The following is a 15,931-nucleotide window of genomic DNA, read 5'->3' as shown; positions in this document are numbered from 1 at the left end:
TTATAATACTGAAATTAGCCTAAGTTTTTAATTTTTTTATTTTTTTTCATTTATTAAATTAGAACTAAAAAATTGTATTTATAGTTTCTCAAGTTTTTTACGAATGAAAATTTTTCTTAATTTTTATAATAATTTTATCAATAAAAAATTCTAAAAATTTTTAGACATCGGCTTACTTTTCATTACATAAGTTAAAGATTTTTTACATTGATATAAAATTTATTTCACAGTCACTTGCAATAATTAAAAAAAAATTTTGAAGTATAATTATTATTTTACATTTATTTTTGTTATTTATTTATTATCACTGACAGAATGAAAGCTATTGATTTTATATTCACTATTTCATTAACAGATAATTAATTACATAAAATGTCAAATGCTTACTCTTTTGACGTAATAATTAATTGAAAATCCAACAATCAATAGCCCATCATGATAACGTCGACTATTGAAAGTCAAAGATTCAATTATTACTTATAAAAAAATTAAATTTTTTTTGTAAAACTAATTTTAAAATCAAGAAAGACTAAGTTAATTAAATGCAATCGTTAATTAGAAGCGATAAATAAAATGGAAAATTAATGAATTATTTAATTTTTTACATTACAATTTATACTTAATCGTAAGAAAATAAAATGATCTCTTACATTAAGCGATGATAAAAAAGTCTTAAACGTAATTTTTACAAAAAGCTAATTATTATACGTAAATAATTCTTTTTAATTAGAATTATTTCAATATTCTTTAGAAAATTGTAATTTTATAATGGAATTTAATTACACATTAAACTCAATTAGCTAATTAACTTGCACGGTAGAAGACTGACTAGGTGATAAAAATAATATACAATATCAATAATGCTTTTTATCGCGATTACTTTGAACTCTAAGTGATGTGATGGGAAAAATTTACAATGCTGATTTTTATAAAGCTATCTTATCGTTTTATTTGTAAAATGATGTTCGAGGCTAATTTCATTGTTGGAAATTTCTTTTTGTAGAAAAAAAAAGTCAAATATTTATTAATTTTTCATATCATATTTGTTTTCGAAATATTCCAACTGATTGAAAGAACTTATTTATCAATTTATTAAATTAAATCACAAATTTAATTAAAAATTTTTTATCGTTAATTTATGAGACGGATTTTTTCTACGTAGAATTTGACAATACAAATAGTTAACTATTTATACCATTATCTATAAAAGATATATCTACAAAGAAGATAAATTATAAATTTCTTTATGTTAATAATCCAGTATACTGAATAACAGTACTTAAAATTTTCTTTACAATAATTATTTAAAAAAATTTTAATGAATATAAAGAGCATTTAAATTATACCAAATCAACAATAAAAAATTATATTTAAAAATGTTCTTTCTTCTCTTAATAAACAATTGAAAAAAAAAGGTTTTATGGTAAAAAAATAGCCTTGAAGTCAACTAAATAATTAATATAAATAAGATTTTGACAATATATTTAAATAAAATAATTATTTTCCATATAATAAAAATAATAATAGTTGTCGTTTGATTAATTCAGTAGAATAAATTTTGATTGATGTATTTTTGTGTCCTCTTAAAAATAAGTAGGGTATTTTTAAAATAATTCGATGATGAACATCTCAGTGGTACACATCATTATTGTCAAGTGTATATTATACGTGTGGTGCATATTCAGTTGAATAGTATAGACGCGTGACACGTTAAACTGGAGGTGTTAAAAGAACCCTTACGACTTACTTGACATACGTCTATTAAACAGTTAAAGAGTTTCATTGTGTATAACAATAATAGCTGCGACTGGGAAGATAACGCGATCAACGTATATTTATCGCTTGTTTATATACACGCATAAACATGTGTTAGCTTATAGTCTAAAATTATTTATAAAAATACAAACTAAATTACAAAAATTAATAATTACAGGCAGTATAATAATGAATGGAACAAATTTATCTTCGATCATACTTTTTATGTAACAATACAATTATGTACATCTTTTGTCTTAATATAATGGCATCATTATTTATTTATTCATTACAGTACTAACTATCTGTTAAAAAAATCTTTTTATTTTTTAATAATATTTTAATTCTTAATTAACATATATCGAAATTACAATTTATATAACAAAACAAATTTAGATAATTAAAATATACTGTTATTGAAATTAATATACAGTACTGTATATTTTTAATAGTTCTTAAAATACTGGCCTAAATTGTTAAATATATAAAGTAAGAATCACAGTATAATATCCGACGTTTTTAGTACAAGGACTATTTTATAAGCTCGATATTGATTTATTTGCGTGCAAAAACTATTTTATTCATTGTTCATATTAAAAAGAGTGTATATGGCTTAAAAAATTTTATAAAATCACTCGATTTGAATATCAAATTTTAAGTATCAATAATTATTACAATTATTGTTTTATAAGTGGGCATAGATTTCAAAAGTACAAATGTTTATAATATTTTGAACTTATTGATCCATTTCAATTTTGGTAATTTTTCAAATAGACTATAAATTGCAGCAAATCGATCAATATTCATTTTTTTCTGAACACATTTCATAAGCTTGTTCATTTATTTTTTTTCATCTCTTAATTATATTAAGCATTTTCTAAATATAAATCCTTCAAGTTTTAAATTTGTACTTTTGATTAATTAACCCATATAAAATTTAACACTACGAATTAGCACCTCATTTAAAAATCAATTACTGAATAAACTGAAATGTTTGTTATTTCAAAATTTACGGATTTTTAATCCTGATATTTAAAAATTAAGTCAATTTAATTATACTTATAATTACTATAAAATACTGTTGAAAAATTTTATAAAAGGTAATTTTAAATTCCAGGCCACTGTTTAATTTTTGAAATATTCTTAGGTCCCGAAAATTATGACTATTAATAATTTCAGGTACAAATAGTTATGAGCCTGAATTATACAATAAAAACTCGACGCATGTCTTTTCCATGTTATATAATGAAATTATAAAATATTTTAATTGAAGTATTAAGGCGAAAAAATAAGTGAAGTTACTTGTCGATTAATCTCCGATATTTGAATCTTTATCACCAATTTTGTAAAGAATTTGAAAGCGATACCTAATAATGGTGTTCCCAATAAATCACCAGCAGCCGTAAGATACGGGATCGCTGAGCTATCAGGATCCATGCCGCGTGACCACATCCAAACAACCATCAATTGAGCGAGGTATAAAAGTAAAATTACCTTGAAAAAAATATTTTCATATTAATTTATTTATAATTAATAATTTATCAACTTTATTGACTTGATCAATGTAACTTACTTGTAAAAGTGTCGCTAATAGATACACGACAATAAATGTCGCCGTAAAGGAAGTTTGTCCTGCTCGGAGATAACTTATAGTATAACTAAATATATAAGTGACTAGGTATTACCAAATTTTGCTTATTCTCTTAATAATATGAATTATAAATTAACGATAGAATAAAAAATAAAAATTTAAATTACCAGGAGAAGAAAATTCATCAATAGGGCTAATACAAATTTTCAAAGGTTTTTCCACTTTTCCGTTGTGTTGTTCTAGATGAAGAGATGTCGATATTCTTGATTCTTGCACAGCAATTAAATTTTCTCCAACCCCATTAATTACCAATTGAAAAACAGCTATGCCTTTATAATTAGATATTGTAAAGTTTAACATCAATCCACCGATGCTAAAATTACAATTAAAAAAAATTAATTTTGATAAAATAATTAATAAAAAAACTGAAATATAAATAGTAGATGATTACCTGCTGATTAACATAGCTGAAATAACAGGACTCCAACCATAGTTAAGAACTTCTTTGGTAAAAGGATTCTTGGCAGCAATATATCCCCAAACGGGCGTCGCTAATAAACAGCAGACAATCATAATGGTTGCAATCCATGGTTGATTGTCGATAGATCGATACAAAAGGGAGGCTACCCATGACAGTAACGCGAGTGTTGTCAAATCACCGAGCGATGCAGCAATTGGCGTGGCAACATTGTCAGGGTTAATGTTCATCCGTTTAGAGAGCAATATAACCGCGACCATTACAAGACCAAGCAGGAAACTGGCAACAGAGGCTGTGACAAGTGCACTGGCACACAATAATAGTCCATGGTGAATATTAAAGTGAGCCTCTGGTATCCATCCGAAGATCACTGCTGCCAAGGACGCCAATAAGCCAACCACCATCGACTGGCATTGGATCAACGCTAGATTACCAATTATTAACGTCCACTGCTGCTTCTGTGTGTCCATGTGACCTAGATTCGCGTGGGTAGACAGCCGAGAAGCCAGAGTCATTTCGAGGTTTCCTTTCAACCCCAATAATGCCGGTACCAGAATATACACCTCTGATACTACTTGATATACTGGCCAGTGCTGAAATTAATATTCATTTTAATTCTTAAATTGGTACTTGAGATAAGTGCTTTGGAGTTCATCAAAACAAACACTGGCATTTTAGTGTTTGATAATGATAATATTATCATATATGTAATCAAAAGAGTAAATTAAATATTTCGTAAGTTTCATTGTTAATGTACTTGAGTATCTAAGAATAATTTTTGAGTTGTAATTTTTTTTTTTTTTTTTTAATTTAATAATAAATGTTGATATTTTTTTCAATTATTCAAAGTTATGCAAATAAATTTTTTTTAAATTATTTATTTTAAGATTATTACCGGATATCCGTAATTCTCTTAATTGGATTTGAAATTAATAATAGAAATTTATTTATTATTACTCATAAAAGTATATTTATTTTGAAACTCCAATAATTAAGAGCGGTTTATAGTTGATTTTCAAACGTGTTTTTCTCATGTATGTGATAAAATTTCGAAAAAAAACGCTTCACTCTTCGATAGATAATTTAATTATCTATCGAAGAGCGAAGCGCTTTTTTGGATAATTTTCATTTATTCATGCATAAAATGCGTTTTAAGATTCCATTTGTTGTACAAGTATGACAGAGATACTTTCGTTTGTCCAATAGAGGGCGAGAGAGAGAAAAAATGTAAACCCTTCTTAATATTAAGAAATTTATAAAGTGTTGCAAGTCAAAACAATAAATATTTAAAAATTAAGTAAACTCCAAGTTACTAAAAGAAAATAAATTACCCTGAAGATTTTGAAATTGTTAACAAATTATTTTTCTCTCACACTGTAATCTCTTCGGTAAGGTATTTCTTCTCGTTAACCTCGCCAGTCTCAGTGTACTTTATATACATTAACAATAATTAATCATCGTCTAATTGTTTCCGGATATTATTATTTCTGAATTTTCTTTTCTTAAACGTCGTAGGAGCTTTTTCTTCATCATTGTCCTCAGTAGAGATCCTCGTAACTTTTTTTTCCTTAAACGTTCTTTGAAGTGCCCGGGTTTTCTTAACTACTGGCGTTACTACTTGTATAACTTTTTTCGCAGGTAATTGCAAGTCAACAACTTTGAGAGATTTTATTTCAACAGTCGTCCACGGCCCGTAGGGATCGACTTTATCCGGAACACTGTAATCTCTTCGGTAAGGTATCTCTTCTTTCTCCTCTTTAACCTCGCCAATCTCAGTACTTTCCGTGGCCTTCTGCAACCTTAACGCCTTGTATTTTTCTCGTTCAGCATTAGCGCGCTGCTCTTTTAACGCCTCAGCTTTTTCCTGGGGTTTATTCTCACCGCTACTACTTCCACTTGACATGTTTTTTTGGCTGCAGAGGGACACGAGCCCGGTGAAATGTGGTAGGATCACAAAAATCAACGTCTGCTGGAAGATTTTTATTGGATTCGTGCCTTGGATTTTTTACTGATAAGATCTCGGGGACTTGATTAGGACTCGCTGCGATAGGCTCGTCAATTCTGTTGCACTTATTCTTCATTATTTCCTGTGCTGTTATGTCAACCGTGTTTCCTTCGACATCTTTGACGTAAGCTGCCATAGCGGCCTTTTCCATATTTTCAAGATCACTTTCAAATTTCTTCCTAATCTTGGCTTGCTTGGTGCTGTTCTTGTATATCTGTTTAACTCTCTTGCTGACATTTTCCTTGTGTTTTTTACCATTTTCATGGAAGTCAATGCTTGCTCTATTGTCAGCGATCCAACACTTGCAGAAGTCGCAGAATTTCCGACCTTGAGATTGCCAATAGTCCACTATTTTTTTTGAAGAAAAATCGATTATTTTTATTTTGAAATTATCTTTAGTTTACAAGTCAATTTTAGTAAACAATACGTATAACCTCAAAAATATATATTTACATAAATTATAATTATTTGGGTAAAATATTAAAATTAAAAAACTTTCACACACACTTTATAAATATATAATAATAAATTATACGAATAAATATGCAAGTTTTATAAAATTTAACACTAAACGCATAAAACCGTTTGTCTTCATAATTACTAAAAACAGATGGGAACAGATACTAAGAACAGACAAGTGAGACAGGGTAGCCAGATGTTTTTTAATTTTTTTCCGAAATAGCCAAGTTGCCCAAGTTACGGCGCTGTGTTTCTTATGAGCGTAATGTGGCGCTAGTAGTACTTCAAGTAAGCGCCAATATTTAAATGAAATATACGTGTATATAAACTTTTTTTTCTTTTATTTAAAATTTAAATAATATTAATAATAATTTTAATTGTTAATTTTTACTAACAATTTAGGATTTAAATACATTTATTTATTCATAGATTTTACTTTTGAAATAGAATTATTATTCGAACAATTATTATTCAAATGATCAACAAAAATAAATATTATTTAAATAATAACAACATTTTAATGTATTTCTTTTATTCAAAAAAGTTTAAAAATAAACAACACTTTTATAATTAATCAATATTGAATATTTCATTAATTGAGCAAAGTAGTAACGTTAGTCTAGATTAAAAGTACTCATAAATAATCGATATAAAATATGTTATAAGTATATTAAATATACTGTCGACCCAGCCGTGTTTTTACATGTATTGCCTTGAATTTTTTGAAGAAAAAAGTACCTATGGTTAAACCATATAAAATATTCGAAGAACCCAGTCGAATCAAATTTCACAATAAATGTTAATCATTCACACACTCGCACTCAAAAACATTATCTTGTTGATTTAAATCTTTATTAATAAAAAGAGAATAGACAAAAAACACTCATTCACACACATACGTGGTCCAGCCTTGCTGTTTTTATACGTCCGCCTTCAGTTGAATTGTTAATTGTAAATATTAAATTTGTATATATAGGGGAAGGGGGGGGGGGCAAAACGAGGTGGCATAGGCAAAATGGGGTACTCCCGAAATTTCGTAAAAAAATTTTTTTTTCCAAAAAGCTCTTTCAGCTTTCTAAAATATAGTTTTCTCACTTCCGGGCGGAAAGCGTCAATTTTCCTCCCGCTGCGCTAAACGAAAATGCCGCTTTCCGCCTCCGTCGAGGAGAAAAATAGTATACACACCACGGGCAGTAAATAAGAAAGCCTCAGATCACATGTTTATTGACTTCGGCTTCGCCTCGGACAACAATTACATGTGATCTGAGACATTTCTTATTTTACTGCCCTAGATGTGTAATATACTATAGTAGTATATACTATTTTTTTTTCACTTTTTCAGGGGGTACCCCATTTTGCCCCCAAAAAATAAAAAAAAATTTTTGTTATTTACTTAGAAAACAACACGGTGAGAAATTTCTGTAGAAATTTACTATGCATACATAATAAGACTGAACCTTAATGACTCAATTCAAAATATTACCATAAAAATTTAAGAATATCATATTGTACCAATCAATATTTACTAGGGACCATAGTAAATTTGACCATGCAACTGTTACATAAACATATATAAAAAATTTTCGTAAACTGACAGAACAAAAACTGTTAGTGTGCTTAAAACTTTTCATCATAGTTCCATAGTAAAATTTCTGTTGCTCAGTCGACAATAAAAATTTATAAAAAAGTTTCACATTTAGTTACGTGTACTCGGTTTAAATTTAGAATTGTGACTATGAAATTTTCAAATGTCCCATAGTAAACGTATGCGCGTCAGTCGCGACGCGCGCTCTTTCATTTTTTCGTGCTGCTTTGTTTTGTCAACATAAGTCTACAGACGCTATCAGTAGTGGTTAACGGTGTTATGAAAATTGCAATAAACATTAAGTTTTAAATAAATATTAGCTTATAAATCCATCAACACATGAATAGTTAATGAAAATTTGTAAGATTCATAAATAATAAAATATTTAATAATTTATCGTGAAAAATTAAAATGAAAACAAACATTTGATGGTTAACCTGCAACCGACACTTCTAATAATAATAAAAAATAATTTAAAAGTTATATATTGTGTTTATCATTATTCATAATAAAATTAACTGCCAAAATAAATCCTACATTCATTGTTAAAAATGAAAAAAAAAAATAAAAAAAACTATATTTTAAAAAAATATTTTTAAAAATTATTGCAAACAAAAAAAATCTTGTTTGGTTTGATATTTTTTTTGATTGCTAAAAACATTTTTTACTCTAAAATTTTTTATTTTTACAAACGTTTTCTTATTTTTTTGCTATAGTACATTCGGAAATTTAAATTATTGCATATTTCATTTTACTATGGTACATTTCAATTTCTACCATTTACTATGTCTGATTTCATTTGTTTCGGAAATTACTATGGGCCATTGTAAAATTTTATTCTGAGTCAATAAGGTTCACTAGTAATATGCACCATTGTAATATCTAAAATCCATGCAGAATAAAAAATAATGGAAATTTCTCACCGTGAACTTAAAAAAATAAGATTCAGCGTATTTTAGTCTCCAATATACAAGGCAATTCTCTGGGAAATATCACATGGCCGGAATACAAAAAGACCAATCAAGTCACTCAATACCATTGGATGGAAAGTGAAGTCTTTTGACACAAGTACATTGGTAATAGCCCTGAATAGTGAACCGATTACTACTGGATTCGCAGAAGAAATGACCAAGGACCTGATGAAAAGAGTTGTCCAGGCCTGTGACGCAAGTATGGTCCGGAAACGCAGCATAAGCCAACGCCCGGCAGTACACTGGTGGAACGACCACATCAGCGTTCTTCGGAAAGAGTGTCTAAAGAAAATAAGAATATCCCAGCGTGGCTATCGACGACCTAATTCTGCGGAGCTGGTCGCAGAGTACAAAAAAGCCCGTCGATCATTGAACAAAGCCATCAAGGATAGTAAGAGGCAATGCTGGAAAGAGCTCATCAACAAGGTGGACAAAGACCTGTGGGGTAGACCGTACAAGGTGGTCATGACTCACCTAAAAGTCAAACAAATGCCGGCACCCACATGCCCACAACTTCTGCAGAGAATCGTTACCGCGCTGTTTCCGCAGCAACGCGAGCTTCATTACCAGTTAGCTCAAGGCGAACTGGAGGACATTCCACTTGTCACGGAAGAAGAACTGACGGAGGCTTGCAACCGCGTAGGGAATAATAAAGCACCAGGATTAGACGGAATCCCTAATATTGCCTTAAAAACAGCTATAAAGGCAGCATCGGCATTATTCCTGGATGTTTACATCACCTGCCTCAAAGAAGGGATTTTTCCTCGAAAGTGGAAACAGCAACGGTTAGTGCTGCTTCCTAAAGGGAAAAAGCCACCGGATGAACTGTCATCTTACCGCCCACTTTGCATGCTAGATACAGCGGGTAAGATATTTGAACGCATAATTCACCAGAGAATTGAAGCAGTAGTCGACCCACTCCTGGCAGACAATCAGTATGGATTTCGGAAAGGACGATCAACCCTGGACGCAATCAAACTGGTTGTTGATACGGCCAAGGAAGCAATCGAAGGAACCAGATGGAAGGGTGGAACGAAGAAGTATTGCCTGGTGGCGACTCTAGACATCAGAAACCCCTTCAACTCCGCCAATTGGGAATGCATCATGCAGGCCCTCCAAGAGAAGAATGTACCAGAATACCTTCTTAAGATCGTAGTAAGCTACTTTGAAAACAGGGTCCTGAAGTATGACACGAAGAACGGTCCGAGGGAGTATGATATTACTGGAGGTGTACCACAAGGTTCAGTTCTAGGCCCACTCCTGTGGAATATTATGTATGACGGTCTATTAAGACTAACTCTGCCAAGAAACGTCAAACTCGTAGCACATGCAGATGACGTAGCCGTAGTGATCGTTGCCAAACACCTTGACGAGATAAACCATATGTTCGATCTTACTTTTGAGCGCGTTAACCGGTGGATGGACGCAGTGAACCTGCAACTGGCGCAACACAAGAATGAGGCAGTGCTTATTACCAGCAGAAAAGTAGTAGAGACCATTAAGCTGAAAGTCGGCGAACAAGAAATCACATCACAACCTTATATCCGATATTTGGGAGTGATGCTTGATGCCCGACTCAACTTCAAGCAGCAAGGGGAACATGTCAGTGCCAAAGCGTCAGTAGTGAGGGCTAGTCTCGCACGACTGATGCCGAACGTCGGAGGCCCAAAGCAGAGCAGGAGGCTATTATTGTCATCAGTAGTCACATCGGTGCTCACTTACGGAATATCCATTTGGGCCGACGCACTAAAGACGCAAGAATCATGGAGAAAGGCTGGACCAGTATATCGACTGAGTGCCCTACGAGTAGCTAGCGCCTTCCGCACAATATCAGAGGAAGCAGTGCGTGTTATTTCCGGTACTCTGCCTCTCAGAGTCCTAGCTGAGGACAGACGGAACCTATATCAACGAAAAAGGTCAACCACACTGAGCCCTGAAGAACTTAGAAGGGAAGAACGGCAATACAGCATCGCAAGATGGCAACAGGAGTGGAATGCTGCAGAGAAAAGTCGGTGGACGTACCGCCTCATACCTCGGATTGATGTGTAGTTCAACCGGAGTCACGGTGAGATCAACTATTATTTAACGCAGATGTTATCAGGACACGGATGTTACCGGAAGTATCTTCACCACTTTAAGCACGATGATACCCCAGAGTGCCCGTCCTGTCCAGGGGTCAATGAAGATGCGGAGCATGTTTTCTTTGTGTGTCCACGTTTCAACCAACAGCGTGATGAATTAGAGAAGATTCTGAAAAAGAGAACCCAACCAGAGTCAATAGTAATGTTGTCGTCAGAAGCTGCCTGGAACGCCACAAGCACTTTTGCTACAAAAGTGCTTACAGAGTTGCGATCCATTGAGAAGAAAAGAGCGAAAGACAGAATCTAGAAGGAAGAAATAAAATCTTAGCCACCAGAAGGAAGAGCGGCAGCTAATTCCTCCCCCTGCGAAGAAATGCCTTACGGCGGTACCATGGGGGATCAGAGGATAGAAGAGAAAGGGGTTTAGGGTTTAGTGGGTAGGGGCGTCAGCGTCGAGTTTTCGTATGACGCTGCGTCGAGTCGCCACATATCCAGGTCAAACAGCTATGCCTAGAATCCGTAAAAAGGATTCTTCCCCCCCCCCTCAAGGAAAACACACACACACACTTCAATATATAAATCATGTAGACTTTTAATCTTTATTGAACAACGTTTTTGTGCTCTAAGCACCCCTCATGGCGCAGGAAACCCTTTTGGAATGGGGTTAGCTTCTGTCCAGCGATCACAAAGCCTGTGATGCGGTCAGCAATCAAGGCGGCAAACAATTTGTAAATTGTATTGCCCATCGCGAGAGGCCGCCAGTTGGACAGGTCATTTCTGTCTCCTTTCTTGTGAATTAACACAGTGTTAGAGACCTTCCATGACGCTGGTATGGCCCCCATTATTTGATTATAATTAAATAATAATATTCAGAAGCTCAGAATAAATAATGAATATACCTTATCTATACTATTTATTTCATACTGTTCGTCAGCAGTAAACCAAAATTACTCAAAAAATTCAATTGAAATATTAGAGAAACAGTCAATTTTTAATTTTTTTATAGAAGAAACCTTTGACAACTTTTTTGATTACAATTAAATATATAAGGTTTAAAATCTCAAAATAAATAATTAATATACCTCGTTTACACTAAATATTCCTTGCTGTTCGTCAGCAGTAAACCAAAAAAAAAAATAAAAAATTCAATTCAATTATTGAAGAGACCGTCTCTTTTTTTATTTTTTGTTTTTATAAAAAAAAACATATAATATCTCATTTGATTACAATTAAAATAATAATATTCAGAAGCTCAGAATAATTAATGAATATACTTAATCTATACTATTTATTTCATACTGTTCGTCAGCAGTAAACCGAAAGTATTCAAAAAGTTGAATTGAATTATTAGAAAGCCTTTAATTAATTGTTTTTTTTTTGTATCGAAAAAACATTTGATATCTGTTTTGTTTACAATCAATTAATTAGATTTAAAATCTTAAAATAAATAATTAATATTTCTTATCTACACTATTTATTAAATACCGTTTGTTAGCAGTAAACCAAAATTACTCAAAAAATTCAATTGAAATATTGGAGAAACAGTCAATTTTTAATTTATTTATAGAAGAAACCTTTGACATCTTTTTTGATTACAATTAAATGATAAGGTTTAAAATCTCAGAATAAATAATTAATATACCTCGTTTACACTAAATATTCCTTACTGTTCGTCAGCAGTAAACCAAAAAAAAAAAAAAAATAAAAAATTCAAATCAATTATTGAAGAGACCGTCTCTTTTTTTATTTTCTGTTTTTATAAAAAAAGCAGATAATATCTCATTTGATTACAATTAAAATAATAATATTTAGAAGCTCAGAATAAATAATGAATATACCTCATCTATACTATTTATTCAATACTGCTCGTTAGCAGTAAACCGAAACTATTCAAAAAAGCCTTTGATTAATTATTTTTTGCATCGAAAAAACACTCAATATCTCTTTCAGTTCCAATCAATTAATTAGATTTAAAATCTTAGAATTAATAATTAATATACCATATCTACACTATTTATTTCATACTGTTCGTTAGCAGTAAACAAAAAAAAACAAAAAATTTAATTCAATTTTTGATGAAACCGTCTCTTTTTTTATTTTTTGTTTTCATAAAATAAACATATAATATCTCATTTGATTACAATTAAAATAATAATATTCAGAAGCTCAGAATAATTAATGATTATACTTAATCTATACTATTTATTTCATACTGTTCGTCAGCAGTAAACCGAAAGTATTCAAAAAGTTGAATTGAATTATTAGAAAGCCTTTAATTAATTGTTTTTTTTTGTATCGAAAAACATTTGATATCTCTTTTGTTTACAATCAATTAATTAGATTTAAAATCTTATAATAAATAATTAATATTCCTTATCTACACTATTTATTAAATACCGTTCGTTAGCAGTAAACCAAAACTACTCAAAAAATTCAATACAATTATTGGAGAGACCTTTAATGTTTTATTTTTAACTTTCCTCTAAGAAAATTGAAAATTTCCAAAATTCGGGAAGTTATCGGTTTTACTCCGTTTTTCGAAAATTGAGTTCTCATCAGATCTTGACGTTTTGAGGTCCTAGGAAGCTTTCCTGATTGATGTCCGTATTTCCGTATGTCTGTATGTCTGTGTGTGTGTGTGTGTGTGTGTGGAGTTGAAGTCACCGGCAATCGCGACCGGATAATGCTGCTTGGCGTCCTCGGTCAGTTTGTCCAAGAATTCAGTGAATTCAACAATGGATAGGCTAGGTGGTGCATAACAGCTGTAGAAACGGATGCCGTTAACTGTTGCTGCTACAAAGCCGGCATTATCATTGTTAACTACACTCTGAAGGGATGCTTACCACAAGACCAGATGACAGCCTTGGTGGTGCTGTCAGATTCCCAAGGCTGGGTATTCAGGTATCTATATGGCTCTGCTATCATTACTAAGTCTAACTCTAGTTCTCTTTGTTGTTTGCATAAGCAGATCATGTGCAGCTTCGCAATGGTTTAGGTTTAGCTGCAATATCTTCATGTCTGTTTGTTTGTTATCTTCTGAGTGCCTCTTTAAATACTGGGCACCTGGATGCGCCGGCATGATGAGCCGAGTTCTCCGCACTTTGATCCGCGCATAATACACATTTCGCTGGGTTTTTGCATTCAGCAATCTTGTGTCCCTCTTGTCCGCACCTAATACATAGCTTAGACCGATCCACATTGCTCTTGCACTGGGATCCAAGATGTCCAAAGTGCCAGCACTTGAAACATTGGATTGGTCTCCTCGTAGCTCTGATTCGGCAGTTGGTCCAGCCGATCCGGACTTTACCGCTTCCTGCCAATATCTTGCGCGCTGCAGCTGCTGGTAGTGTCACAACAGCTGTCTGAGTACCTCTGTAGGCCTTATGAATCTTAATTGTCCCTAGTGGTATCTCGCAGGTTTCTCCGATTTCCGTTTGCAATGCAGCCTGAATATCCTCCTTGGTTGTGGTACCGTCAAGATCTCGGATTTCGACGTCTTCCTGTGGCCCTTTGCAGATTACCTTCGCGTCTTCTTGGAGGATGTCCGCGATGGTCTTCTGTAAGGCTTGGCCTCGGTCAGCGCTCTTCCTCGAAAGCGTAATCAGCAAGCTCCCGGTCCTAGTTCTTTGGATCTTATCCACTGTAGTACGGACCTGTTCGTCAGGGACGTCCTGCTTTATTCGCTTCAGAATTTCAGCATACTTTGCCGTCTCTGCAGGGCGGATGATCAGTGCGTCCGGCCTAATCCGTTTGCGCGGTTCTTTCCGATTAGGCTCTGGCCTGGACTCTTCCGGCGGTTGCTTCTGGAGCTTTTCTACTGCTTGCTCTCTCTTGGACTTCCTTGACTGGACTTTTTGCCATTCATTCACCTCCTTTTTTCCGCCGTTCTGTGTTACCGCGTTTTTCGGGGGGGACTTGGTTTAAGGTCCTGCTTCTTCTTAGTACGGCTGGTCATTGAGTCTGGGGAATTTCGTTCTTTCCTTTTCCCAGGCCTGATTTCAGTTCCAGTTTCCTCTCCGTCTCCGACAACTGACTCGACGTCACCTTCGCCACCTGTGTCCATCTCCTCGACAAACGTGTCGGCTTTTGCTGGTGGAACCGCTGTCACACTCGTCTTCATCACGATATTACCGTGTTGTTGTTGGATTTCCTGCCATTCTTGGTCCAGTTTTTTGAACCTTCTCAGGGCACTGCAGATGTTCGTCGACTTCGACTTGATCTCCTTGTGGACATTTTGCTTGGTTTGGAGAAAGTCCTGCAGTCCACAGACTAGCTTCTCCAGATGTGCCAGCGCATCTGTCCTCTTCATCTTTGCACTAAGTAGCAGTGCGTCTTGCTGGGCATGAGGCCCGTTTTCACTCTTGTTTGTTTCCTGTGCATTACTCATACTTTTTAGTTTACCAGCGCATCGTACGGAGTGGAGCGGGTTGCCATAACTAGGAACGGGTGTCCCCTCGGAGATAGTACTCCTACCCCCGTTCGCTGAGGCCTACCCGACACTTAGCCAGTCCCATACACGGACGGACTAGACTCGCTCAAGGCGGTGAAGATTCCGATCTCTAACACTCACTGCGTACTTCCTGATCAAGGCCCGAAGTAGCTGGCTCCTGATCCACTGCTGCAACTCACACCTCGGTAGAGAACAAGCTCACATCAGCCGTGGCCTGCATCGTCGGAAACTACGATACAGGTTCCGGTCACTCCCAGTGGGTCACAGCAGAGAACGATCGTCTTGTTAGGTCAGTTAGTGCGACCAACCCATTAAAGGGGAGTTTTGTCCACGGGAGCGTATTTTGTTTGGTTATTTTGCTTGGCTCCCTACCCGCTGTACCTCATCAACTAAGAGATTAAGTGTCATCCAAGGACAGCGAGCGTTCTCCCATCCGCTCGGGGAGACGCGCCCACGGTAGCAGTATCTCTTCTGCCCCAGTGTGTGTGTGTGTGTGTGTGTGTGTGTGTGTGTGTGATCCTCTTATAACTTTCGAACTGCTTGACCGATTTAATCG

The 15,931-nt window shown here is 34.0% G+C and overlaps 1 protein-coding gene and 1 pseudogene across 1 annotated transcript; both read right to left on the bottom strand.

The window, feature by feature from the left end:
- Positions 1–2,860: 2,860 nt before the first annotated feature.
- LOC123269016 (solute carrier family 41 member 1-like) lies at positions 2,861–4,423 on the bottom strand (the record flags this gene model as incomplete). Its single annotated transcript, XM_044734505.1, is given in 5 exon segments — positions 2,861–3,111; positions 3,114–3,249; positions 3,329–3,429; positions 3,514–3,719; positions 3,798–4,423. Coding segments are annotated over 5 exon segments (1,116 nt in total), but the record flags the coding sequence as incomplete, so codon positions are not given.
- LOC123269014 lies at positions 4,338–6,226 on the bottom strand (annotated as a pseudogene).
- Positions 6,227–15,931: the final 9,705 nt, after the last annotated feature.

This window comes from Cotesia glomerata, linkage group LG7 (genome assembly GCF_020080835.1).
Source record: "Cotesia glomerata isolate CgM1 linkage group LG7, MPM_Cglom_v2.3, whole genome shotgun sequence".
NCBI lineage: Eukaryota > Metazoa > Arthropoda > Insecta > Hymenoptera > Braconidae > Cotesia > Cotesia glomerata.
This window is presented reverse-complemented; position numbering and strand designations above follow the sequence as displayed.